Source organism: Aptenodytes patagonicus, chromosome 3 (assembly GCF_965638725.1).
Source record: "Aptenodytes patagonicus chromosome 3, bAptPat1.pri.cur, whole genome shotgun sequence".
Taxonomy (NCBI): domain Eukaryota; kingdom Metazoa; phylum Chordata; class Aves; order Sphenisciformes; family Spheniscidae; genus Aptenodytes; species Aptenodytes patagonicus.
In genome coordinates, this window is record NC_134951.1 from 120,989,029 (window position 1) to 121,001,888 (window position 12,860).

At 48.8% G+C, this 12,860-nt stretch overlaps 1 protein-coding gene across 1 annotated transcript in view; it reads left to right on the top strand.

The window, feature by feature from the left end:
* Window positions 1-578: 578 nt before the first annotated feature.
* Window positions 579-12,860, top strand: part of SLC1A4 (solute carrier family 1 member 4) — a 38,415-nt gene continuing 26,133 nt past the window's right edge. The window contains exons 1-2 of the mRNA XM_076335012.1: window positions 579-1,138; window positions 12,050-12,092. Coding sequence (XP_076191127.1) covers window positions 621-1,138; window positions 12,050-12,092 — 561 coding nt within the window. The 5' untranslated portion in view covers window positions 579-620. The remainder of the gene's footprint in view (window positions 1,139-12,049; window positions 12,093-12,860) is intronic.

The following is a 12,860-nucleotide window of genomic DNA, read 5'->3' on the forward strand; positions in this document are numbered from 1 at the left end:
CTCTGGGACACTGATGGGACATATGTGAGCTGTGGGGACACTGAGGAGACATATGTGAGCTGTGGGGACATTGATGGTGATGCGTGTAAACCATGGGGACACTGAGGGGACAGTGTGAGCCACAGGACACTGAGGGGACGTGTGTGAACCATGTGGACACTGAGGCGGACACTGAGGGGATGTGCATGAGCCATGTGGACACTGAGGCGGACACTGAGGGGATGTGTGTGAGCCGTGTGGACACTGAGGCGGGCACTGAGGGGATGTGTGTGAGCCATAAGGACACGGAGGGCCCGTGGGTAGGGCGCGGGCGGCTCCGTGGGGGCGCAGATGGGACGTGCGGGACCCGCGGCCGGCGATGGCGCTGAGGAGACCCGCGCCGGCGGGCGGGCGGCACGGCCGGCGCGCGCGGCGGCGGGCGGGGCGGAGCGGCGGGCCGGGGTCACCTCCCCGCGGGCGGGGCCGGGCCGGGCCGGTGCCGCCCCCCGGGCGCGCGGCGGGCGCGGGGCCTGTCGGCGGGGCCGGGCAGTCAGTCGCGCGGCGGGCGGTAGCGGGACACGAGGTGCCGCGCGGGCAGCCGGCGAACGGGGAGGGCGCCGCCGCCTGCCGCGCCGGGCAGCATGGAGGCGGCGGATGAGGAGAAGGCGGGCAACGGCCGCAACGGCCACGCGGAGGGCCCGGCGGCGGCGGAGCGGGGCGGCGGGGGTCGGCTGCGGGGCTGCCGGGGCTTCCTGCGGCGCAACGCGCTGGTGGTGCTGACGGTGTCGGGGGTGGTGGCCGGCGTGGCGCTGGGCGCCGCCGTGCGCGGTGCGGCGCTGGGCCCGGCGCAGGTGGCCTACCTGGCCTTCCCGGGGGAGCTGCTGCTGCGGATGCTGCGGATGGTGATCCTGCCGCTGGTGGTCTGCAGCCTGGTGTCGGGAGCCGCCAGTCTGGACACCCGCTCGCTCGGCCGCCTGGGAGGCATCGCCCTCGCCTATTTCCTAGGCACCACGCTGCTCGCCTCCGGCCTCGCCGTCGCCCTCGGCTTCATTGTCCGCCCCGGCGCCGGCGCCTCCGCCCTCAACGCCCCCGGGCTGGGGCTGCCGGGCGCCGTGCCCACCGGCAAGGAGACGGTGGACTCCTTCCTCGACCTCGTCAGGTGAGGCCGCCCCGCTCCCCCCGCCTCCTCCCTCCTTCCCGCCCTCCCCGCCGCCGCCGGAGGATGATGACAGACCCGGCGGTGTTGCACGCTGCAGCCGGCGGCGGGGGAACCCCCCCCTTCCCCTTTCTTCTCGTCCTCCTCCTTCTTCTTCTCGTCCTCCTCCTTCTTCTTCTCGTCCTCCTCCTTCTTAGAATCATAGAATCATAGAATCATTAAGGTTGGAAAAGACCTCTAAGATCATCAAGTCCTAACCGTCAACCCAACACCACCATGCCCTCTAAACCATGTCCCTAAGCGCCTCATCTACACGTCTTTTAAATACTTTCAAATACTTCTTCTTCTCGTCCTCCTCATCCTCCTCCTCCTCCTCCTCCTGGCTTCTCCAGAGGCACTGCTTTCTGCCCAGGTACCCGCAGCCCGGTCAGGTGTAGGGCTGCGTGGTGCTCTACCTCTCCCCCCTTTATTTTTCATTTTGGCTGGGTGGCTGCAAGGATGAGTGCAGGCTTGCCCGGAGCTCTGGGTGCCTGTGCCCGTTTTTGGTCCTGTCTGGAGGGAGAGCGGCTCCTGGGTGCTTGCTGCAGGGCAGGCATGGCCTTGCCTGGTGCCTTCCCCTGCCCCACTGCCTGTCATTGCCCGTCTCCTGCAGGCAGGGCAGGGCAGGGCAGGGCAGCTCTCCCCATCCTTTGCACGCACCTTTTTCTTTTATTCCCCCACCCTTTACTCGGTCTCCTCACACAAATGCCAACGTGCCTCTTATAGTACCCTCCCGTAGGTGCAGGCATGGAAGTGCAACCCCGTATTTCCATCGAGGAGATACCTTAAACATAGTACGGCATGAGGACAGCCTGTATGTGAGCTTCCCGTCCCACCTCTGCACCTTGCAAAGACAAGACTCACATTCCCTAAAACTACCTGGAAGCAAGGCTTCCACTTCTAACCAGATCATAGTCTTTTTGTTTTATCCTTATTCCTCCTTGCAAAGTTGCAGACTTCACCTTTTTTTTTTCTCAGAGCCCGTGTCTTGTTGAGATCTGTCCAGCTCTTTAAATAAGAGAGGAGCACTTACACAAATGAGGCAAACATCCAGCCAGCTTTTTGAGCACTGGACTTCCAACTGCAGCCTCTTGTGCTTTGACAAATCTTGGTGCAGAACCCCAGATGTGAACAGTTGATGTGTTTTGTTATCCTGGGTCTGGCTCTGCCTTTTTTTCACACCTGAGTAGTGTTGGGCAGCCATGGAAAAGTGTATTACAGGCACCTGGGAGAAGCGGTGGAATAAAGGAAAACTGGGGAGCGGCAGCTGGGTCTCTGCCGGCGAGCGTAGCTGAGGGAATGATGGTTTAGTGGGCATGGTGGTGTTGGGTTGATGGTTGGACTCGATGATCTTAGAGGTCTTTTCCAACCTTAATGATTCTATGATTCTAAGTGATAGCGCATCAATAGGGAGCGTGGAGGTTTGCTGAAACATTGGAAGACAAACGTCTTTGGAGGTGGTAGATTTAGCTACCAAGATGCAAACAGAAGAGTAAGGGAGGTGACCTGCATACCAGCAAAGTGGCTGGAGAGTTGTGCTTAGCAGATATCTTGGTAATTACAAAGCTGAGTGGGGGATTTTTATTTAGATCATTTGCTTTGCTTTTATGAGTTCAGTTTTTCAACTGAGATACTTTTTTGCTGTGTCTGGGTAAATGGATGTGGCAACCAAGATAGAGTTTCTAAAAAAAAAAAAGACCAAACAAAAAACCAAAACTGTATTTACAAATCCATGTTAATGTCCTTTTCTCCCCCAGAGAGAACTATGTTCCCTTTGGACAGAAAGTAAGTCTGGTTTGTCCCATTGGCAACCACATACTTCATGTCCTCAGCCCACCTCTCTTAAGGACCAAGCAATTCCTGACGGAGCGTGTTAAAAAGTAATAACAGGACAGTGGGGGGAGGTGGGCTGGCTGTGAAGGTGACATGGAGTTGAATGGAAGTGTAGGCAGGGGAAGGAAAATTACAAAAAAGGGAGTCAGCACATCTTGGGAGAGTTGGAAAGACGACTGTAGCGGTGGCTGCCCCAGGTGCATCCTGGCATGGCTGCTGTAGCTGGTGTTTCATTCCTGTGTCGCCACGCATCACGGAGTAGGATGTAGCTGAGAAACAGGGCAGGGATGCTCCAGTGAGCTTCAGGCTGTGGGTAGCATCTGTGAAGTTTGGAGCAGAAAGCTGCTTCTTGCTCTGGTCTGTAAATGCAGGTGGAGAGTTCATCTTCCAAGGGGTTATGGTTGTGGGATTGAGTCCCTAACTCCAAAGTAACGCTCATAACGATGAGACTTGGGTACAGCATGTGGGTTGCAGAGGGGTTTCCTTCTGGGAAATGAGGGGCCAGGGGCTTTCTCCCGGTGCATGTACAGTGGGCTGTGAATTCAGCTTTTTCTTGGAGCCCCAGGGAAGGGCTGTTGTAGCCACATTGTTGGGCAGTCTGTTACCATAAGTCGGCAGATTAAAAACTCTCTAAGACTCAATTTTGGAGTTTTAGAAAGCAGGCATTCTTTATTGCAGCGCCGGGCACACAGGGGATCACTCCTCCTAATGTGCACGCCGAGTTGTTCAACTTCAGAAGTTATATACAATTAGAATATACATATTCATTAGATTTCCTAATAATGATTAACATATTCATGTTACTTCCTGGAACTCATCAACATACGTAAAAGTCTTTAACGCATGCACTCTTATGTTCATTGGCGGTCTCTCAGGGTCCTCTGGTGGTTGTCAGTAGTCTTCCTCACTGTATCCTTTTGCTCACCTCTTCAATTTGGCGTCCTTCGGTCTGAGTCATTCTTGTCATTCTTAAAGGTTAACTTTAAAGGATAACTATTGATGTATGGTTTGCCCTTTTTCTCTCCTATTACTGTTACAGGGTGTTACATATACTTCTGAACACTGATGTTACCATTCTCTCCTATTCTGTGAGGATCTGGAGCTATACTTCTAAGCACTGATGTTATCATTCCCTCCTATTCTTTTGAGAACCTGGAACTATACTTCTGAGTGCTGACGTTATCAGTCCAGTTGTCACAGCAGCGACAGCGAAATCCAGTCCAGAAAAGATGTGTTTGGACACAGCCATCACTAAAACTCCCAGTCTTAGCACAAATCCCTGACAGACCCAGGGATGGAGTGAGTTATGTGATTTTCTGGAAATAGTATCTCTCTTCCTCTGCCTTTTAATTTTTTTATTTTTTTTTAACTGTTCTTGAAAATGTGGGTGTTCTGGTTTGAGCATCGATCTTGGTCCCTGCTGTGGTGGAAGGTACCAGAGTAACCTCATCTTCAGTTAACAAGGCCTTGAGTCTATAGGGCCTGGAGGGTTGAAACCGTTGCCTTCAGTGTGGGTGGGTCTTGCAGCATCCTGTTCTTTGCTTTTCCTTTTCTCTTTTTTTGTCATAAAACTTTCTATTAGATGCAAGAAAACTTTGTTTTCAATTGTGTCACAAGACTGGCTGTGTCCTTCAAGGCTTCACGGCTCAGTTTCAGATAAAAGGTAAAAATGAGGCGCAAATGGGTAAACCGAGTCCCCCTACAGCACTGAAAGCAGATGTGAAACGTGGCCCAAAGAAGAAACAGTGAAGAGGAAATCACAGCTGTGAGTCAGTCAGTATTTGCCACGGCTTCTGCAGGGATGACACAGGGTGTCCTTTCCCAGGATGCAGATCCCTTCTGCTTTTGGGAAGTGTATTAGTTAATGACCAAAGATGTTGCTTTCCATTGTCGCAGTGATGTCTGGAGGCCAGCTTAATTCTTGGTTGTGGTTTTCTGTTTCCAAGTCTAAAGCTTCCACACAAACATGCACCTATGCATGCAGACACGACCTCTGGAAAAAAAAAAATTACCTTGGGCTTTGGTAGCAAATGAATGATGACTCACTGGTGAACCAAAAGGCTGTCTCTGTTTTGTTTTGTCCATTGACCATAACCTCCAGGTCTAATTTGTCTGCCTTCCTCTGGCTGGAGGTGGCAATGCACCCTCCTGGTTTCCCTCCTGGCAAGCGCAGGAGGCAAGCCTTGAGCGTGCCTGGCCAGGGCTTAGGCATGCTGTTCTCTGCCCCAGGATGCGGGGTGGGGACAGCAGAGCTGTCCTGAAGGTGCCTTTGTGCCCCACAGCAGGGAGGCTGATGGCTCGGCTCATCTCATCTCAGATCTGTCATGCGGGTAGCTCTTTGGAGCTCCCTAGAAGATGAGCATGGCCAAAGGCAGGGAGAGGCTGCAGCTCCGTGATCATGGGAGGGATCCAGCAAGAGTTCAGAGGTGCTTCCACAAGGCCAATGGCTTAAAAAAAAAACCAAAAAGTGGGGTGTGCTCTGAACCCAAGGGGGGACCTTGGATTTCCTTAACTCTGTCCCATGTCAGTGAAGAAAGACAGGCTTCTCCAGAGCACCCAGTTCAGGCTCTTGCATTAAGCCAGGCTCAGGAGCACTCTTACTCCACGCGGTCTTAGCTGAAGGTGGACCTTGTGAACATCTCCAGAGCATCTGGCATGGAGAGCAGCTCGATTGTACTAAATAGGTGAGCGCTGAGTGCCAGCAGAAGATGAGGAGAGTGAAGGGAAATTTTAGAATTTCTGGTTTCATCCCTTACTCGTTTGTTTGGTGGAGAAGGCAAAGCAATGGAGGATAAAGAGCGCTTGTCAGCTTGACTGTGAAGTGGGTAGCAGGTGGAGGAAGAGGCTAGCTGTGATATGGTGCGCTCTGGGGCTCAGCACCCACCTGGGCAGGTGACACTGCAGAGAGCCAGCTTGGCTCTGATTGCGCCGGGTGTCTAACCAGGGAGAAATAGGTGAGTAGGAGACATGTGGTGACAAGGAGGTGACTCCTGCCACCAGCTAACACAGCCCACCTATAGCTTCTTGGAAAGTGGTTGAAACAGCAGGATCAAGTGTTTTGCAAGAATCTATTGATTTGTTAACACTTTTGACGGGCAGTTGTCAAGACTGCATGTTTCAATAAGGTCAGAGGTTTGTTTTAGCTCTGATTTATATTTGCTGATTCAACAAAATTAAACAGTTTCACAGGAACCTATTGATCCTGTCAAAATTTCCAACAGCGGGTGATCCTGGCATTTCATTTCAGTGAAGTCAATGTTTTGCTGTAATTCTATACAAAAGACTTAAGTAGAAGATCTCACTCATCAAAAAGGAACATTTCAACAAAATATTTTACAATATTTTTTTAGTGGGAAAAAAGGTCTGGAACAGGCTTTCTTTGCCCAATTTTGGGATGAAAACATGTTTTGAAACTGTGGAATTGGCTTTGAGAAGGGAGTTCTGGTTTTAATCCAGCTCTAGCTGTAACAGTCTGGGGAGGGAAGGAGGTAGCAGCATCATCCGCTTTTTATAGGAAAGGTATGCAGAGGTCCGGGTGTCTGCCCCAAGCAATAAGGTCAGGGTTTCTCAGACTGCCAGGCAAGTCTGCAAAAGCAGTTTAAATTTTATTGCTCCTCACTGCCCTTTCTGTCTCTCTGCCAGAGGTTACCAGCTGTGCTGCCAAAGGGAGTACCCACGGCACCGTCAGCAAGCCCGTGTGTTGGCTCCGAGTGCCTTCGGAGCTGGAGGGAAGGCAGGCATGAGCTTGAGCACAGGGAGAAGCATCGGTCGCGTTTTGCTGGCTGGGCTGCAGAGCAGATGGCCAGGGTGGATCCAGAGCACTCATGCAGTGACCCTCACTCGGGCACCAGTCGCTCCCGTAGCACTTGTTTCTTGTAGCCTTGGTCTTCCCAGTGAGTCACCCAAAAGCAGCAACCATGAAGGCTGTCTCTGAAATCCCAGTGTGGAAAGAGGGCAAAACTTGACTGTTAGGAGAGGAGGGGGAGATGCCACCATTGTAGTTATAAATAGAATAAGAAGTGGCCAGGGAACAGTTGCAGTTACACCAACGGCGGGTCCCCGAGATAGGCTAACCACCGGGTTTCGTAGCTGGATGGTTAGCTCTTAACTCTGGTGTACCCTCAGAAAAACGGGAAGTAGTAAATGTTACTGTCCACCTTTGCTTGTGACATTTTCTGAGCCTGGATCCTCTCTTGAAGTATAGGGATTGCTGACTGATTTTTCTAGGAAGAACTCAATGTTTTCATTCATGTGCCTGCACTGTCTGGTGGGGTTTTTTTAGGAAGCCTCTGAACATTTCTGCTCCTTTCTTTTGTTCTTTATATTCATTGCCTTTTACTACTGACTCCCCCCCAGTTATATTTTATTGTCCAAGCAGATGCAAACTGGGCCATTAAGGCAAAAAAGTATCAAATATCTGCTATAAGTAAATGCATTTTCAAGTTTCTCTGTGTTAAAGCAAATGCACACGCTCATAAATATGTATATGTCCAGGGCATGCATTGTGCATCCACATACATATCAAAACGCAGATGAGAAAAATTGTTGTGTGATACTGAATGAAAATCTTGGGACAGAAGGAAAAGTAAAGGTACTGGAGCAATCCAAACTAGGCTCTGGCAGGTTGCCACAGATGGCAATAAAGTTGTTGTCAGTGAACTCCTACCATTGAAAACATGTCACTGAAAAAAAAAAAAAAAACAACCAGGAGATAACGCAACACGAATATTTTTTCTAGGCTTCCTCACAAAAATACGTTTTCCAACAGCAAGGTTTTTGGCCTCAGGAGTGGAACCTTTTTGAAAGAAGCAATGCAAGAGGAATGCGTAGTATTTTAGGGTTTTGTTCTGCTTGCCTGGATTTCCCTTCATGCTTTTGCTGCCAGAGCAAAGTTGTTTGCAGAGCTCTAGCAAAAGAATAATTTAGAAACAGTTATTAATAATAATCCCTTACAAATGCCATGAAGTTCCTGTGCCATCCTTATCCCGCTGGTGGAAAGATACAGGGTAAGGAAGAGAGGAATTTGCCCGTAATATCAAAATTGAGAAGGATGGGAGCTACAGCCCCTTTTTGCTCCCTTTGCAGCTCCAGGTTTCTTTAGTCACCTGGGATTCCCAGCAGCAGATGCTGCAGCTAAACTAAGATTTCTATTACAGCAAAAATACAGTGAGACCTTCCTGCTGAATTTAGTTAGAGGAGTAATGGTCCCTTTCTGCCTGGTGGGAGCAGCTCTTTCCTGGGAAAAAGGAAAAAGCTGCATTTATCTGGCTGTGCATGGGGAGATGGTGTGATGAGTACAGTATTCAAACAGAAAGTACTCAGACCCTGAAACTCCCTCCCTTGGTGCTGCTGCTTTCTGGCTCCTATTTTAAGAGGATCCGGGACGGGTGCTTTCTCACATTGTGTGTTGCGCAGGTACGTGGAAGTTTCCTGGCTCAGCCCAGCTGCCGCTCCAGCCCCAGGACACAGCTGTCACTCTTGACAGCTGTCCGACGGATTTCTGATAATTTTTTGTGGGGGTTGTCTGCACGACTTGTAACAGGCAGAGAGGGACTTTCCTGCCTGGCACTTGGCGAGGGGAGTAAAGTCTTTCTGTACCGCCTACTTCACCTTTATGCCACAAAGGCAGTTGGGTCCGTGCATGGGTAATCCACCCCTCTCCGTGGAGCGAAGTCCCAGCAGCAGTGGAGCACCTGGGGTGCATGCAGCATGTCTGTCCCCCTGCCGTAATGTCATGCATCGCTGGTTCGTCTCATTCTTGCCACATACAGCAAGTTTTGTCTTTCTGCATCACGGGGCCAAGGCTGCCTGATCCCAGACCCCTGTGCTGGGCTCCTTATCGCCCAGACTCAGGGTTTCCTCAGCGGTGTGCTCTTGCAATAGCCCACATCTGCTTCGAAAAGGCAACCATGTTCTCTAGCATGGGGCATAGCAGTGGCAGGGATGGGGCCATTAGAAACAGCAGCAATAGTCAGCAATCCGGTGATATAACTGTGGTGATTTCTTTAAACTCCACGATCATATCTGGTACGGGCTTTCAAAGCAAAAAAACCTTCTCAAGATTTGGTCTGTGTGGACAAACCAACTGGCAGACACCCACATTTAATTTGCATGCCCAATTACCCAGCTCATCAGCTTTTCTGTTCACTGATGATCCCCATCCCCAGACAGGAGGGATGTTTGCGCTTCCCTGTGTGACTCCTCCGCTTGGGCTTGGGGACACAGCAAATGCTGGCTCGCAGGGAGAGAGCTGGGTTTGGATTTCTGTGGTGGGTGAACCTTGCCTCGCCACGCATGATGAGCAAAGCCTGCAGGCACAAGCACATGATGAGCCCAGGCAGGTCACCAGCCAGCTTTTGGCTCTCCCTGGAGCACATGGCTTTAGGCACTGGTGTGGTGTTCTTGCACAAATCCACCTGTAATTAAAGCTTAATTTAATTTGCATGCTGACTGATCTTATGTGAGCGATGAGTGTAGTCTGTGCAGAACTCATGCCTCTAAGATAAGCCTTTTATTTCTTGATTGCTTTTTATGACCCAACATGTTTTGTTCTTAAACTTCAGGATTTGAAACAAAGAGGGGCAAAACACTTTTTTACATGTTGTTGTGACTTTGCAGCCAGGTGTACTTCAAAGTTGGATTGAACAAAACACACAGCTCCTTCTGAGCTGCTGAACTGAGATCCAAATTTTGTACTTGGTAGATTGTCAAAAATGCTCTTTGCTGTCCTCAGAGTCAAGTCCTGCGACCGGTGCTCCAGGGATAAAGAAGAATGACTGCTATATGCTTGTATTTGAATAGCTTTAGTGCTATTCATACTTGAAGCAAGAACTTGCCCCTTGCCTTGCTGTAGCAAGGCTGCTGGCATCACTGAAGTATGTGCTTTAAGTATATGCTTGGAGTTAAGTTAGTGTTTAATTACTGAGGCCCGTGCCTGACATACTGTGTAAATTATGGAGGGTTTGGTTTCTCGGCCACATTTAAACATTGGAGAACCATATTGTTTAGGCTTTAGAATTGCTTCCTTTGGTTTTGTTTCGTCAGGATGGAAAAGCTGATTTAAAAAAAAAAAAAGTAATTTGATTTCTGGTTGGTTTTCAGTCTTTTTTCATCTCTTTGCTTCTTCAAAATCCAGTCAATTCTTTTTTTAAAAAAGTAATCATCCTGCTATGAAAAGTTGAAATGAAATATCCTTATTTTCCCAACAGCATATTTTCTTCTTTTAGTTAAAACTGTGCACTGAGCTGGGCCCATTTGTATATGTGATGTTTTACTCCTGATAAAAGTAAGTTTGCTTTTACTTTACATGAGGTTTTTATCCGCCAGAGAGTTCCAGCTGTGCAAGAATTGAGGCATGTTAGCTGTCCCATTGATCTTATTCGACTAATTCTTAAGCATCTTTGCATAGTTAGAGCTCTCTCTCCTACTTTCAGACAGGCAGCTGTATTGTCAAATTTTAAGGAGAAAAAGTTGCTGTTTCTTTCATGCTCAGTGGAACGTAGACTCCAGAAGCCAAATTATTCTTACAGCAATTTGGCTTTTGCGGCTGCCTCCTAATACACTTGTAGTGCAACAGAGAGAGAGGCTGAGGTAGTTCACAGCAGCCACTTGTTTGATGAAGGTCCATATACTTTACATTGCTGTCAAGGCTGTGGGAAAACCCTCACTGTGTGGCAGGATAATGGAGCTACACGATGGAAAAGACCAAAGTCCTTATCTGTGCCATATCTTAATCTCCCTCTTGCTTTCAAAGATTTGACTCTGCTGCTCCATTTCTTGCTGTGGTTTGAATTTGCACTTTCCATGTCATTCATGGAATGATCACAACTGAAAGCCTGGTTTAAAATCGTGTTTGCCAGGGTAACTACGGCAAAAACTGGGGGGAGGTTAGCAGGGCACAGCCTGGAGGTAGCTGCAGCTTCCTCGGAGCAGCGCAAGGAGCAGAGGATGGGGAGCAGCTACCCAAATGTTTTTTGCCACAGTTAACTGGCTCTGGGTAAGGTCTTTTGTTTCCTTACAGTAAGAGTTGCCATGCCTCCTTGATGCATTCAGCTGGCAGTGTTTTCAGCTCATACCCCTAGCCTTCCTGCCCTCGCCAGCTAGGGTCCTGTCGTGACCCCAGAGATCAGCTTTTATTCCTATTTTGCTTTCTGACACAGCAAAAAAAGCTGCCATTTGGCTAGGGGAACACATGCTCTTTGCCCACCATAAGGGGAGAAAGGAAGTGTAGCACTAAAAACAACTATAAAATACAACAAGAAGCAACTTTTTCCTTACATGGTCCAGTTAACCATTTTTGCTGTCCTTGTTGCTTCATAGATTCACATATACACTGGATGCCCAGTAGAAGTGTACGTCACCTTGCATGCTGTCCTCTCTGCACAAACCTGATGCTCGATTTGCATTTCTGTATGAAGGCACTACCGAATTCAGATGTTGCAACTTTCCATATGAGTTGCCCCTACTTTCATCTGTGCTGTTTAACCATTTAAGCCCTTGCAGACAACTCTGGCTCGTGACATTGTTCTGCTTTACCTCGGTGTTCAGGGAAGCTGACCTTGTTGTGTTGAAGGGCTAAGCCGTTCTCTTAAGTGGATTTTGCTGATTGGATTGTCCTTCATGTTGATGCTGTGAGCAAAATGTAATCACATGAGTCCTGTTAAAAACTCCTGCCTGACCCTGGAGGCCATAAGCTGTTGCTGCAGCTGGTGTGGCTAAGCCAGTTTCTGTAGCCACTGGCTGACGGGTGTGTGTAACTAGCATCGTGTCTGACTGCCTTTGGTGTCCCTACCCAAATGGTTAGGTGTGGCAGACAAGCAGGGACCTTTTTATGTGAGCAAAAGAAGACGGCATTCACACCTCTGGAGACGTAGCAAGACATCTGCTCTGTGCTGCCAGAGTATCTTCTGTAGTACGCACCTCACTAATGCCAATGTGCTTGCCTTTGCGGAAGGAATTCAGTTTCTGAGAGTAAAATACCTTGGTGCGTTCATTTTAGAAGTTCTACAAGTAATATTTAATTTTCTTGTTTGTATTTTACAGAAACCTGTTTCCTGCAAATCTTGTTGCTGCAGCTTTCCGAACGGTAAGATATGTGTGGACTTTGGACATGAGCTACAGTACACAGACAGACAAAGCAACTGCTCTTTTTTGAAAAAGGACTGGAAAGATGGTGTAGAAAATACCAAAAGTTGATTTACTTATAGTAGGTGGGATTTTTAGAAGCACCTGATGTAATCAGACATACAACTTCCATGGCAAACGGTTTGATATTGAAAAATACTCCTCAGACAAAAGCATATTCATAGCCCATGTTTTGTACCTCCACCAAAAATGTTTTTTAAACTTTTATACTTTGGGTGCTGTGTTGGGCAGCAATGGCAACTCTGCTTTGTGCCAGGCTGCTTATCACTTTGCAGGAGCTAACTGGGAAACCCTTGGGTATGTAGTTTGGAGCTGGGCTCAGAACAGACAAGGCTAAAGACTTTTAGGCTCCCATGTGTGTAAGCATTACGTGTTGCCTGATGCTTTTATTCAGTATTTTTCCATTGTATCCCTTGCTGGATTAGTTGCTCAGCCTGGCTTCTCTTCCGACAGAGGACTAAGTGTGGTAGGATGATGACTGGCACCAGAACATAGTGTGGTTTAAACTGATGGACAGGAGCTCTAGGGCTCCAAGAAGACTTTGATTTGGTTCTTGTTGCTAATTTTAGATGTCAGGATAGACACCGTTGAGAATATTGCTATGGGGCAGAGTGATTCTTTATGATACAGGAGCAGAATAATAGTTTTTGCCTTCATGGTGTTCTGTGGGTTTGCTTTTGTATCAAAACCAAGGTGAAACTCTTAAAAT